This window comes from Lates calcarifer, linkage group LG8 (assembly GCF_001640805.2).
Source record: "Lates calcarifer isolate ASB-BC8 linkage group LG8, TLL_Latcal_v3, whole genome shotgun sequence".
In the NCBI taxonomy this organism is placed as follows: Eukaryota; Metazoa; Chordata; class Actinopteri; family Centropomidae; genus Lates; species Lates calcarifer.
In genome coordinates this window covers 9,517,283-9,532,957 of record NC_066840.1, presented here as the reverse complement: position 1 = coordinate 9,532,957, position 15,675 = coordinate 9,517,283, and the positions used below count along the sequence as shown (strand labels likewise).

Sequence of the window (15,675 nt, the reverse complement as noted above, 5' to 3'; positions counted from 1 at the left end):
GTTTGGCTCTACAGCACCATCTTCTGGTTTACACTGAACACGGCAGAGTGACGTTACAAAAGCGTTTTATTCCAAGGCACATAATGTTCAGAAGAACTATGAAAGACAGCAAACATGGACTCGCTTGATTTAACTGCACACACATCTGAAGGCCTATGGACGTCTTTAAGAAGCAATGCACACAAACGGCAAATTGGCATAAAAGCACTCAGAAGCTGTGACAGCTACAGGACAGAATGCATCTCAGGGGAGTGGAAGGTCAATCTGATGATTTTCACCAGCAGAACACTAGAGAAGACTGAACACAAATATTCAAGGTTGAGCTGGTCAGTGGTGATTATGTCCTGATTTGACGCAGCAGGTAACAACTTAAGAAAATCTTTGTAATCACTTCACCAGAGAAAAACTAAAGCATAGACAACTGAACAGTCACTGTCTATAACTGCAATGTGATTGGTTTGATTTCAATTTTACAACTTCGATCTTATAATTCTTAACACTTAATTCATCAACATTTGTTTCTCAGTAACTTGTCTAGGTGGAACTGCTCTGCTGATCCTGCTGTGCTTCCTGCTCCCATGGTTTCAAAGAGGTTTCTTTGAGCGTGGTCTATAACCGTGTAAAAGCAGAGAAATGAAAAAGTTGCATCACCAAACAACAAGACAGTAACAGTAACACCTTCTGGCCTACTGAGACGCTAAAACACGACACAAATGCATTTACAATTTGGCCTTTTCAAAACACGAACCTTCTCTTTGCAGCGAGCGCATAAAGTAATCCAAGCACAAACAATGTCATTCATGTAACAACCTCTGTTCAAAGTTAGCAATGAATAATGTTCACATTCACTGACATCTTAAATAATTAACCAAAGATGCAGAGGGCTGACGCAGCTATAGAAATACCAGTCTTCTACAGCTGGCATCACCATTCACAGTTGGCCTTCTTCAGGTCTCTGCTTTGAGTCATTGACCTTATCTCTGTTCACTCTTTGTGCACATTTTGTCCAAGGTAATCTCTGCTCAGCGCTATCTTTGGAGTGTGTTCGACTTTCAGTTGGCACTTGGGTCACACTGACATTTACATTTCACACCACTGGCGCTTTGCAATGACATTAGTTTGCAGCAAGTCACAAGACTTCTTCAATTTAGTTTTTTTTGTTTTGTCTTCCTTTGTTTAGTAATTACTTCAAATTACTTTGAATTGGCATTTCGATTGAACAACTTGTTCACATAGGATATAATGAAAAAAGATAAATAAGGGTAATATAAATACTCTGGAATAGAATAATACAACAGTGTTATAATTTTCCATATAAGGAAATATGGAAAGAAATTTGTTAAAATATATCTCTGTAGTGTCCACTCATACAAGGGATGTCACTGTGAAAATGTCTTTGGATAGATGATAAAGATTGTACTGGCAAATGACCACAGAGGCAGAGCTGATCATCTCTCTGTTTCCTGGATGTGGGCACCAGCTTCAAGGCTCTGAAGATGCTTCATGCCCCTGCACGCAGAGCGTCACAGGATCAAAGTGTCAAAGGGTTGGTCAAAGAGCATGCCCGAGGGCAGTTACCTCAACAAAAGATAGTCTGCTACTGAAGGAGAGGAGATCACCCCCAGCATGCTCTGAAATGCATGTGATCTGCTGGCTGAGCTGAAAGAAAACAGGGGGCATATACGCTGTCTTCAAGTCAACAGTGCTGGCCTGAGGCACCTACAGCAGATGGATGGGCTATTATTCAATGTAACCCTTTCAGCTTAGTGTGTCCTTGCCTTGAATAAATGCAGTTACTGTCTACTTCAGCATAGAAAAAAGTCATTGCAGGCCCATGTGAGCCTTACACGTTCAGCAGAACTCCTCCTCACACAGCGCCTCCCCCACCAGCAGAGAGTGTTTGTCGGGCTCGCTGAGCACCAAGCTGTTGAGCGAGTGCTTGTCGGAGCGCAGGGAGTTGATGGAGGCGCGGCTGTAGTTGACAATGCGGTCCAGCAGGCTGAGTTTGGGGGAGGGACGGCGCATCTCGCCCATGCCGATGTGGATGCTGACATCGGACAGGCTGCCCTGCCGTCTGTTGTTACCCAGTCGAGCTTCTAACTTCTCTGCAGTGGGCTTAGTGTAACTAGAAGGAGACACAGGGAAAGACAAATATAGAGAAAGAGATTGGGAAGATGGTTTAGATGTTTCTACTCATAGGGAGGAAAACAAAGCGCACAGATAAAAACAAAGCATGAAATATCTCACTACCATTTTAGTAAAAGAGAGGACAAGACCACAGAGACAGACGACAGTGCCATTGCAGCAGAGCCCATCCACGGCTGTAACACCAAACCAATGGGAAGGAATACACCTGTGAACAGACAACACTCATATTACTGCTGTGGTCACAATTATTTGAATGATTGCTGCCAGTGTGTGATAATATCTTTTAAATAAATCTTGTAATCTTCTGCAGTCACCTACCAGCAGCAATAGGAATGCCAACCAAGTTGTAGATAAGAGCAAATATGAAATTGATCCTGATCCTCTTGACAGTCTTCTTAGAGAGGTCAATACTGCCCACCACATCCAGGAGGTCATTCTGCAGACAAGACAAAAACAAAGTAAAATGAAAACTGTAATATCAGAACGTTTGTTTTTGTTAATAAAGTTAAAAGGTATTGAAATTACATTTTAAGTAATATCCCTCCTGCACAAAGGTTCACACATCTGAGATAATAAGGCAACAGTTTAATTCCAAATTCAGATTCTCACCCTGATCAGCACCACATCTGCTGCCTCTATGGCCACATCTGTGCCCGTTCCTATGGCGATGCCCACGTCAGCCATGGCCAGAGCGGGTGAGTCGTTAACACCGTCACCCACCATGGCAACTCTCTTGCCTGCCTGCTGCAGCTGCTCTACCTTGGCCACCTTGTGGGAGGGAAGCACCTCAGCAAACACCTTCCTGATACCCACCTGGAGGCAGAGAGCCAGAGACCGACAGACTCAGAGACACACAAAAACATGATGGATTTCTCTTTCCAGCTTAATACACCTGAATGGTATAACTGGGCAATATATATATGATATTTTTCAGCATTAATACATTTGCTTTACAAAAAATATGAAGCTATATGGAATTTGGTGCATAAAATTGTGATCTTATGTAAATGATGTTTTCTCTTAGTTTCAAAGACTTCTATATTAACATTACTAATATTTTCTTTTCAGGAACCACATCATCCACCTCTGTTTAAAGCATGTGTTAAGGTTGGTATAAAATGATTATCACTCTCAGAAAACTGTCATACTGTCAACATCCAGCTACAAAAACATACAAATCACTGATCTCGTCAGTGTCACCCAGCTCCACACCCACACTCTCCTCATACCTGAGCAGCAATGGCTCGTGCTGTCTTGCTGTTGTCTCCGGTCATCAGCACAACTTCCAGACCCATGTTGGTCAGAGTGTGTACTGCCAGCTCAGCCTCTGGTTTCACTGTGTCAGCTATGGCGATCATCGCACACAGCAGGTCTATGCACAAACAGACATGTTTAACGACAAGAATACAACTATTTTCTCTACATATGTTCTAGAGAAGAGCGTAGTGTAAGCATGTGGTCAGAAAGTATGGCACAACTTACTGTCTATAGCTACTAGAACAGCAGTGCGTCCTCTGCGCTCATGCTCCGTCATGGCCTCATCTACATCAGGTCTGATCTGCAGGCAATTCCTCCTCATCCACTCTCTGTTGCCAATCAGGACGACATAAGTGGCTGTCTGAACGAGGCCTGAACGAGGCCACAGAAAGATAAATGAAGCACAAGGTTACTAATTCCATCGTTTCTTAAATTCATAATTGCAATACTTTTTACATTTTACATTACTTCTGCTGAATACATGACTACTACAATGTTGCAGGGCTTCATTTCTCAGCTTACTGAGCGGCTGTGGGTCCATGATGAGTGGATGGGAGCTTGTGGTTATCCGAGTGTCACTGATCTGGACGAGGACGCTGTTGCGCTGGTTGTTGTCCTCGCTGTCGCTGTCCGCCTGTTTCAGCAGGCTCTCCGTGTTGCTGACCAGACAACGGATGCCACAGCCCGGCACCGCCTGGAAGTCTGTGCACGCGCCAAGAGACTCTGTCCCGAGCTCCTGCACACAGACAGAACATTTTACAAATATAGACCACATAGAGGACCAAGTCATCTTGAGATTTCCAGAAAGTGAAGAGTGGGGGGTTAAACTTAAGGTATAGACGGACCTGTTTGCAGTATTTGGTGATAGCTGCTCCCAGAGGGTGTTCACTGTTGTTCTCAGCTGTACCCACGATGGCAAGCAGACGGGAACGAGGCATCTTGTTCCCCTCCACAACTATCTTGACTTGGATAACCTTTGGAGCACCATATGTGATGGTCCCAGTCTTATCAAACACCACTGACTGGACCTGCACATAAAAGGAGAAATAATACAAGTCAACAATAAATACTATCAGACTGATTTTTAAATGTTTTAGGATATTTAATCAGGATAATATCCAGACTAATGTGGTTGTGCAACATATTAAACCAGAACCAGTTCATCATGTGTTTAAATTGACAGTTGGTCTGTTACATAAATGGCTGACAACAGACAGTATCAGGGGTGTCAGAGCATCATCATTAACACACCTTATGTGCCATCTCGAGTGGCTCTCCTCCCTTTATCAGAATACCATTCTGGGCCCCAACCCCTGTGCCCACCATGACAGCTGTCGGGGTTGCCAAGCCAAGGGAACAGGGACAAGCAATGCATAACACTGTTATGGAGGCCTGGAAGGCGAAGCGAATCACCGCCTCAGCCCTGGAAATGCTCTTGTCATAACCCTGCAGAGAGGAAAATGGGGCTGTTAGCTTTTGTTTCTAATTAATTACAATCTATTCAAAGTTCACTGAAAAGAGTTCAATGGTAATAAGGAACAAAATCAGATGCAGTGACAAAGCAGTAAAAAAGGAGAAGTTACAATAGATGTCATTTCCTGATGCTATACTGAGTAGACTAGGACTCACTGGAAAGTATTTCTCCACTAGCGAGAAGTCCAAAAACCCAATGATGATCCAGGCAAGCAGCGTAACGACGGATATGCCGACAATGAAGGGTACAAAATAGCCACTAATCTTATCTGCATACTGCTGGATGGGAGCCTGAAAAATAAAATGTCAGAAGTTACACACCTGTCCAATGTTACCAGCAGAGAATGCAGACACAGTGCAGATCTCAAATCACATTACTCACCTTTGACGTTTGAGCCTCCTCCACTAGTTTGACAATCTGAGACAGTGTCGTGTCCATGCCAACATGTGTAGCACTGACAAGCAGAGAGCCATTTTGGTTAATGGAGCCTGCAATAACAGAGCTCCCGGGCTTCTTAGTCACTGGCATGGCCTCACCTGGATTCACAAAGCAACAGCTGGTCAGAAAACACAACGGTACAAGGCAGCAGGAAACAGGAGGTGGTCAGAAATACTGGTGCTTTGGCAGAAACCACATATCAAATAAAACCATACATGCTTGATGGTGCTGTCAAATGATCATTTCATATTCTAAAGTTATTCTATAATCAAATACTAACAATGTGATAAATTAAGGCTGATAATTGTTGTGGTCCGTGTCAATAGATTTCACCAATGAAGAAATGTGGATGCAACAATGTTTGAAATTATAGTACAAGAACCTTGCTGATGTTTACATTTTTCAGAATCTCTTTTATTGGCTCACTTCACCTGAATAGTTACATTTTAGCATATCATTGCCACCCTACTTATATGGTGCCATTAATTAGTCACTTGATTTCTAACTCACTGCAACCAACCTGTGATGAGAGACTCATCTGCCATGGAGTGTCCCTCGATGACCCTCCCATCTACTGGAAACTTCCCTCCAGGTACGACTTTCACCACATCGCCCCTCTGCACCAGCTCGACATCCACCTGCTCCTCACTGAACAACACATATGGATGTCAAAAAATGTAAATGTTTTTCACTATCACTGTAATTATATATTATATAATTATATAATGATGTACAGTTTTGTTAAATCAGATTCCTCTCAGCAGGATTTTCTAAAATACTATAATATAAAAAAATACTATAATATAATATATAATATTTCTAGTTTTATTTCCCATTTTTGAGCAAAGCCATTTGAGATATTAGCACTGGGCAATCCTAAAATAATACCAAAGTATGATGTCATGATATTTTAGGAATGACTAGTTTGTCTTCTGAAGTCACACAGGACTACAGCTGAATCCCAGTTGGAAAAGACAAAAATATTTGTGTTATTCTTACTGTGGAAAATCACTCACAGCTTGTTTATACACCCTTTGTTTTGCCATGTTAGACCTTTCTACTGACATTTCAACAGCAAGTATTTACATATGTTGTTATCTAAAACCAACTAAAGATACGAAAGGTTCTAGTAAACAAGAACTTGAGAAGGACAAGACATACCTGAGAATAGAGTTGTCACTGCCAAGAGTGACCACTGTGGCCTCCGTAGCTTGTAGAGACATGAGTTTGGACAAAGCCTCAGACGTCTTGCTCTGGATGGAATAAGCAGGCACACAAAACAATTTCCAACAGACTATTAGTTTCAAATAAGGTCATTCATTTTAACATCTTAAAAAGGTACATTAAACGTAATAGATATCGATAATAATCATGAGTTTAACCTTGGCTATCTGTTCCAGCCAGCGTCCCAGAGAAATGAAGACAAAGAGCATGGGTGGCGTGTCAAAGAAGGTGATGGGGTTGACTTTAGCCTTCTCCACCATGGCCACTATTAGGACGACCAGTGAATAGGTGAAGGCTATGGAAGTAGCCAGAACTATTAGCACATCCATGTTGGCAGATCGGTGTTTGACTGCTTTGTAGGCTTGAATGTAGAAGTAGCGACCTCCAATAAACTGAGGAGGGGAAAAGCAGAAAAGCTTATGTCCACTGAACCACAGACATTTCATTCAGACTCCTCTGTCTCCACTGAATAAGTGCTGGAACTGCATTTAATCCCTCTGATTTACCTGTACAGGCACGCAAAAGAGGAAGGAGAGGAGGTTCATGATGGAGAGGCCGGGGAGCAGTTGTCTCTCCAGGAACATGGTGGAGTGGTAATGGTTGCGGTCCTCCGCCGTGGCATTGTGCTGATGTGAAGCATTCATCTGGTGGTCCATGATAATCATGTACATCATCATGCCCATCACAGGCACACAGAAAATCAAGCTCACCAGGAAAGATTTCCTCCACCTTAGAGTGAAAATATTTGTGTGTTAGAAATGGATTTTATTTTTTATCTACTTTTTAAAATTCTCCTTATTACAGGACAATGCAAATGTACATGAAGAGTCCTAATAACTATGTCAAGCATCAGCCCATCAATACTGCATATATACAACACTGAAGACACCCAAGTTCATCCATATACACATTTGTACCAGTATGCCTCTAATAACCAGCCTAATAGGCTCTAACCCTTAAACAAGGCCTGATTTATATTTTCTTTGGCATTAATGGTCCAAGCTATATGGAAAAACTGGATGTTGCAATAGCTGAAACCACTGAGTAATGTTAAGCAGGGGTGTACAAGCATTTTTAGCAGCTGCAGGGCCTAAAAACAGAACTCTTTTCTGAGGAAAATTAAGATTAATTGTTGAGTTGTCATTAAAAAAACAAACATTAGATATGATAGGAATTCAAGTTCCAGTTAAATCTCATAAACTCAGCTGCCACATGAACAAAGTAAGAGTTTTAGAAACAGATTGAAACAGGCAAACAAGCATAAACAACATGCAAAAAAATGTTACTTACTGTTGTATCTCTTTGCTGTGGTCCAGGTGACTGGCAGTGCGGTCCCTCTTTACCAAAGATGCTTCAAACCCGAGATTCTATAAACAACAGTCAAACTTCTGATCAAATCTCAAGCCCTTGTGATTTAGCACTTCAAATGTATGAAGAATTTCACTAATTCACTGATATAAAACTGTAAAAAATATAAACTGGAGTCAACAAGCAATAAAGAACACTGATAAAAAATAACTGAACAAATGCTGAAATAACAGTCAGAGGCAGGAGCAGTACCTCGATCAACTTGATGATATCTCGGGGCCCTATAATTTCTGAGTCGTACTTGACATGTGCTTTGTTGGTTGCCAAGGCAACTGAGGCATATATAATCCCCTTTTCTCTCATAAGGCTGGATTCGATTTTGTGAACACAAGAGGCACACGTCATTCCTCTGACCTGAAAGAAGGTGAAGAGGAGCACAAGTAGAGAAAGGGACAAAAATATATTAAAGAGGGTATGAAGTGAGGAACTGGTATGATTCATTTCATCTAATGAAAAGGAGGCTGCATGTATTCAACATTCTTCTCAAATAGTGATGTAAATGTTTATTTATAGATTTCATATTGTGGAAATTTATTATTGCAGTGAATGTATTTTGTCTTTTTAATACAAAGCAAACATGTCAATGCAAGCTCACACTGACTCACCACTAGTTCTAGGTTTCCATCTGATCCCTCGTAGTTCTCCATCACAGAGGCAGCGAAGCCCAGCTCTTTCACACACTCTGCTATCTTCACAGGGTCGATGACTTCAGGGTTATAACGCACCTCTGCTTTACTGGCCATTAGCGCCACCAGAACAGAGTAGATACCTGCACAAAATCAAATATTCGCTCTTAAGCTCCAAGTGAAGGCAATGAGATAGTTACTCCTCAGTAAAATACATAAAATATTTTTTTTGTCTTTACAGACCAGGTTCATTCTTGAGGTTTCGCTCAATGTTTGCGACACAGGAGGCACAGGTCATCCCTCCGATCTGAATATAGCATTTAGCGTGCTTGTCTCTGTTGCGTCCCTGGTGGGTTTCTTTGTATAGGTCACTGTCCAGTTCCTTGTCTTTCACAGGTACGAGACTTGAAGACTTTGAGAGACGGGGATCTGGTGCAGGCAGCAGAGAATTGGTTTCTGTGGAGAACAAATTATAGTTATTAAAAGGGAAGCAAAATTAGCAGTTAGCTATGATATCTCAACCTTGCGGTTCAGGTACCCCCACTGACAGAAGCTACTTGTAGGAAGCGATACTTTAACAGCTGGGGAACATCCAGAGGCAACAAAGTTAATCTTTAGACCATCTACAAGCAATTTTCTAGTTAAAACACAAGTAAAACTGCTTTGGTCAATTCACCATGTGAGAAATTTGCTGTCTCAACAACCACACCATTTGTCCTCTCACCAGGTAGGAAGGAGTCAAATCCCATGTCCTCTATGGCCGCCCTCAGCTCCTCTGGTGTGGTCAGGAGGGGATCATACTCAAAGATCCCCTGGTGATCAGCCAGAGACACCTGGGCCGACACCACCCCCTTCCTTTGGGAGATCATGTCTTCAATGGACTGGACACAGGAGTTGCATGTCATGCCTTCAATGTGAATATTAACTACAGATGCCAGAGGCTGGGTAAAACAAGGCTGTGAGGCAGCAGGTTTGGCCTGGGTTGCTCCCGCAGGCCAAGGCGATGATAAGGCAGGTGTGAGCGATGTGGATGCAGGACTGAGAAGGCCAGAAGAGTCCCAGGGTTGAGTCTTGAAGTTTCCCGGGGGCAGCGCCTCAATTGCTTGCTGCAGCTGAGGCACTGTGATCTTTAGAGGATCGTAGCAGATGGAGACCTTCTCCTTCTCCAGAGAGACCTCCACCGAGGAGACACCAGGCAGCATAGAGATATTGTCCTGGATATTGACCACACAGGAATTGCAGTGCATGCCTTTCACCCTGAGCGCGACAAGTGTTGTGTCAATGAAGATTTCAGTCTCCTCTGAAGTCTCTGATGGTGATGAAACAGTTGGTTTTTGAGAATCAACGAAACGTTCGACTTCACCAGGGGACAGCTGCAGAGGGCGGGGCTTGGACTTGATATAAGCCTTGAAGCCGGCCACAGCAATCTGGTCGATGATGGTTGGGACAGTAATGAGGTAAGGCAGGTAGACGATTGTAGCTTCCTGAGAGTCTAAAACAACTGTGGATAATTATGATAGGACAAAGTTAAAATACAAACACAAAGCATGAAGGAGAAGAAAGAAAATTATTTCACAAAAACAGGAGGTGATTGTACATAAAAAAAAATCATGCAGATTTTTACACTCAATGAGACACACAACAGAGCCACTAGAAGAAGTTTAACATTCATGCCAGACATGACGCATTCAATCATTGTAAAACTGTGTCATGTGAATAAAATTTAATGCTAAATTCTACTTGGCACAATGTATCTAGAATATACAGCTGGCAGCATATACAGCCAGTTTATAGACAGTGACATTTCTGTACTCAGCAAACATAATCCTATCTGTCTATGTGTCACTTCTTACAGCAATACCAAGGAAAGGATTTTATGAGTCATGTTCAAATCCAACTGAGCAACCTGTCAGTGGCGAACCTACAGAGAGACTGACATACACAATGACATGACACCTGAGATTTGAAAGACGTGCACTCCTATATGGTGCAGCAATTGTGTTACAGCATCACATCTGACTCAGATCGTGAGGTAACACAAGTACAAGCCTATAAACAGGTCAAGTATATCACCTTTGATCTTTTCAATCCCTTTCAGTTTTCCAATCTTCCCTTCAATAGTGGTGGTGCAAGAGTGGCACGTCATTCCTTCAATGCACAACTTCAGGAGTGCTGCCCCTCCTCCTTTGCTGTGAGACGGGGACAAGGTTGGGACTTTCTTCACAGGGCTGCTGGGTGTGGGGACCTCCAGAGGCGTTACGCTGGCCAACAACTCGCTCAGCTGCAGTGCTGAAGTCAGGGAGGGAACAAATGTGACCGTGAAACCCATCTGGACTGGGCTCTCTCTAATATCCAGCACTCCCTGAATCTGGGATAGCTTTTCCAAAGCCTCCTCTTGGGCTGCAGGTGTCAGGCCTGAGGTGGATATCAGCTGGGTATCTGTAGAGACTGGTGTGGCTGTGATGGACTCCGACAGACTTGATTCAAAGCCCATGTCCTCGATGGCTTCTGACAGAGACTGTGGACTCTGCTGGCTGGGGTCAAATATGACAGTGGCATTCTTTTGCTCTAAAGACACCTACAAAATAAAAGCCAAGTTATGAGTTCAACTAAGTGAAAAAAGAAATTAGATTATATCAGTTTAGCTATCAGTAACTGCATTTAAGTTGAGGCAAATATCTTTATCAAAAATAAAAGTGCTGCAGGTGCCTTACTTTAAAGAGATTAATAAAACTTTTACTACTACAATTAAGTATTCAATGCAGGTTTGTTAGCGATGACAAAGTGCTGAATGCAGCGTGTTATTAATTTCAGAACGCTTATCTCAATAACTTTACTGACTTCCTTAAGATACTGTACAAAGAAAATTCTTGCCACATGTGACCGTACATACTTCCTTCTAAGTTACTGCCATACTGAGATACTGTTTTGTTGTAACAATGGAACTTTACAATATAAAAATGGGGTAAAATGAGTCCATGGCCTTGGTAAACTTACAGCATGTTCTGTCAGCATGATGGCCCTTAACTCTCCCTCCTCAGCAAGAAGGAAACATGTGACACAGAGGGGATCACCTGACTGAGCCACAAGTTACAAACCCACAGGGTGGGTTAAGTAGAAAGTGAGTGTGCCTGCCTGTTGGATTAACTTTTTTTTAAGAACAGGAGAGGAGAGAAGGCTAGAAATGAGGAAATAACTGTTTTAGGGAGACAAATCTATTCACTCCTCCCAGATCATGTCTTTATTGATTACCATAAAATGACCCAGACACTAAATGCTCTTAAGAGACAAATGACATTTCCTGTGGGTAGAGGCTGCATTTCAACCTGCTGTCACAGTCCTGCAAAGGGCAGAGCTCAATCTGGAACACACTATTACATTATCTTCTCATTTACCCTCAGCCTGAGGGGTAAACACACAATAAACAAAACTGCAGGCCACAACTATTGTAATTTAGCTATCTCTGATGGCTCCATTGATTTATTGTAAAGCTGACCAGTGGGTCCTGGGGGAGTAAGACTGAGGCATTAATCAAACTGCATTACCCTGAGATGGGCAGGGAAGTTTAGTTAATATAATAATGTACACATATCTGCCCTGTCCACAAGGTTCTGATGCAATATTTTAAAAATACAGACTGCATCATTACAACAGTCAGGGTGATCATTTCAGATCCTGTATTTTAAGTGGAAGTGCAAAGCAAGAAATTCTGAGTCAGGACATTTTAAAAACTGCAGCTCAATGTGGAAAACAAATTGCGAGATGCCACTAAATGTAAAAAGTGTTTCTATATCTTTGCAAAGACTTACCTTTATATGTATGACTCCAGGGAGAGACCCAATGCGCTGCTCTATGGACTGGACACAGGAGCCACAAGTCATACCCTCCACTCCAAGGGAAACTGAACACAGACTCACTTTCTGTGTCATGATTGTTGGTTGGTCTAAAAGTACAAAAAAAAGTATTGTCCTTCTTGAAAGCATTGCAAAGTCAGTATGAGACAGATGGGATCTTTTTTCAAAATGTAAAATAAAGAACAGGCTATTTAAAACATATTGTGACAGTAATGTCGAGAAACCATACAAGACTCAGTTATTAATACATCTGTAATACAGTTATATGGTACTATGCATTAGTTGTTTTTTTTGTGTGTTTTACTAAAAATATCAATTGTTGTGTACCTACAACACTAAGCCTTACAGCCAAAGCAGGAAAAACAGAAAACACTTATTAATACTACTTATTTTAAAGATAACACGATATCTCCACCCAATGGGGTCAAACCTCTATCGCCATTTATAGAAAATTAAGGTTCAAAACAGACAAAGAATCAAATAAGGGACAAACATTGGAGCTGCAATCATGCTCTCAAATTAGACCAATTCACATTCACGCTTCTAGCACCATGACTTGACAATAGGTGCAAACAAAAGAAAGCATCTTTGTACAAGATGTGCAAGAATGTCAACAATGTAAAACCACTATGGAAGGCTATTATTACTGTGTTTCTTTGCTTGGATGCAATGATTGGATTATCAACCACTGAGGTTGAATAAAAACAGATTACAGTTTGAACATTATGTCACTTTCATTAAAAACTATATAATCACCTCCATTTCAGCGGTGCACTGGCAGGGAATAGATGCTTTCAGGGAAAATTAAATGTAGATGAGATTACTATCTTTAAAGAATCATCACAAGGAGCTAATTCAGCTGTAAACTCAGTGTTTATCTGAAATATGAGGAGTGTCAGTCTCTCTTGACAGTTGCTACATCAATACAATGTCACCTCACTACATAATTTTAGTCACGTGCACTGTTTTGGCACAGTTGGTTGTAATGACAGTCATCTAACCACAAACTGGCGAGTCTTATCATTAAACTAAACTCTCAGATTTGAGACTGCCTTACAGAATGTCTTAGAAAAACGATCAAATATCGGTCTCAGGGACGTCAACAACATTTCACTCACTATATACATTACAAAAGTAAGTAAACCTGTTTTGGGGGCTCCTTTGGGGCAAGGCAGATACCCATTAAATACAGTCGGCTACTTCATAGTCTAATCTACAAAAAATCCCTCATGTTTTGTGACTTTTGGTGAGAAAGTAAGCTGCATTTTATTTCGTCAGTTTAAAGTTAAAGCAGCTAACAGTAAGCTAGCTTGACTAAGCTAAACTGTAAGTTAAACTTTACGTCAGCGGTCGCCTGCGTGTTGCTAACTTACAAAACAGTGTATGTTTTATTTAAAGTGAGCTTTCCTTACCCTACTAGACAAAATGTGAAACAGAGGTTGTGTTATATTTAGGATGGAAAGAAAATGCACAGCTCTTACCTTATACAAAGAGAAGTAAACAGTTAGCCACAGGCTTCGCCTGTCAGACTGTGTGGCTAAATTAAGCTAGCACGCCAGCTAGCCTCTTGTCTTTACCCTACGTTACAAGCGGCTACGCAGGCACTTCGCAGCATCGTGATGCCCATGAGGAACAACAGAGACTGCTGGAGTAAGAGTTTTCCTCCCCTGTTATCATAAAACTCGGCTCTGAGAGGCAGGTTTCGTTCCTTCTTAGCACGCCGACGTGACTGACGGCTGCGTCGTCAGAGCCAAGGGGCGGAGCCGCGCACTGCGCCAGGCAGAGCCATGGCAGCAACAAAGGGTTTGTGTTGCCCTGAGTCTGACCTCTCAGGCTGTGTCTATTCAATGTTACCTGCCCTGCAAAGGCAAAATTACTAACTACATTGATGGTCAAAAGTGACCTAACCAATCCAACCGGTCGAGGCAGTTGGCCGCCCACCTTGAGTCCGGTTCTGCTCGAGGTTTCTGCCTCTTAAAAGGAAGTTTTTCCTTGCCACAGTCGCCCAGTGTTTGCTCATGGTGGGATCTGCTGGGTCTCTCTGTAAATTTTATATGATAAAGAGTGTGGTCTAGACCTGCTCTATATCTACAGTGCCTCGAGATAACTTCTGTTGTGAATTGGCGCTATATAAATAAAATTGACTTGACTTGACCTAACACCAGAATTTGTCTTTTTGACATCTTAACTTACCATAAAAATATTATACCATTAAAAGTTTTTGTGGGAAAAATCAGCATGGAAAATTCACAAGAAGTAACTTAAAAATCAAATTGACACTTCAAAATCTCAGTTATTGAGTTTCGTATGGCACATAAATAATACATGTGTAAATCTTGGATCATCATGGACAGAAAAAAAAACACCAGATGAACTAGTCCTGCTACATGCTAACTAGCCCGAGTAGAGGTAACAGCTGTCTTTGCAGCCTCCGACTCTGGTGGACTTCACATGATTTCATGTGGTTAAGTTACCTGTGCATCACATATTCAAATGAGTCTGAAGCAAAAACACAAACACATTTTACTTGTAAAACTGTGTTTTCCCTGTGTGAACAACAATCTTCAGAATAAAAAGCATAAAATTAAGGTTTTAGCTGTTTTAAAGTTTTTAAAAACATTTTTTAATTTAATAAAGGAAAAAAAAACAAATATTGCACAACATCTATATGCACTGATTTAAGTGACTTTAAAAGAGAATTTATTGTTGGGGCACAGCCTAAGTCACAAGGTCCTGACCTGCTAGCTGATGTTTCTTCAGATGACTGAGAATGTCAATGTAGCACATGATTTGTCAGCAAGGGTTGGAGACATAAACCTCTCATTACAAAGAAAAATGCACATTTAAGAGACTTGTGATGACCAAAACAGTCCAGTTCCCTTTTTTGAATGATTTCAAACTAATGTAAAACACTGCTACAATAAGATCAGGAATCAGTCAGTTGTTGTCTTTGGCTTTAGAACCAATCAATTTAGTAAACACAGAGAGGTTGACAAAAATCCAGCACAGAGCATCCAGTATTACTCTGTAAAATATCTATTACCTAAACCATTTCTTCTTCTTTTTCTTTCTTTCTTTTTTTTTTTTTTTTTTTTTACCTATTAGAGTATTCTGCAACCTTACACTAACATGACTAATGTTTCTATACCTGATGTGTGATACATCTATTAAACATTATGGTATTTTAATCTGCAATCTATTGATATGCCAGATAAGAATAAATGATATGTTTAATGTCGTGTTCCCCTGTGATTAATAACCGTTTTTACAAGATCTCTCTCTCTCT

The 15,675-nt window shown here is 41.3% G+C and overlaps 1 protein-coding gene across 1 annotated transcript; it reads right to left on the bottom strand.

Moving 5' to 3' along the window:
• Positions 1–48: 48 nt before the first annotated feature.
• atp7a (ATPase copper transporting alpha) lies at positions 49–14,141 on the bottom strand. Its single transcript, XM_018675737.2, has 23 exons — positions 13,871–14,141; positions 12,345–12,478; positions 10,609–11,113; positions 9,260–10,036; positions 8,779–8,991; positions 8,515–8,678; positions 8,102–8,263; positions 7,832–7,908; positions 7,048–7,270; positions 6,700–6,933; positions 6,479–6,570; positions 5,838–5,965; positions 5,261–5,415; positions 5,035–5,169; positions 4,657–4,851; positions 4,251–4,433; positions 3,928–4,141; positions 3,631–3,777; positions 3,378–3,520; positions 2,758–2,961; positions 2,467–2,584; positions 2,251–2,353; positions 49–2,125 (listed from the first exon to the last, which is right to left on the bottom strand). Exons 2-23 carry the CDS (start codon positions 12,462–12,464, stop codon positions 1,852–1,854), a joined length of 4,566 nt encoding a protein of 1,521 aa, XP_018531253.1. The 5' UTR covers positions 12,465–12,478; positions 13,871–14,141; the 3' UTR covers positions 49–1,851.
• Positions 14,142–15,675: the final 1,534 nt, after the last annotated feature.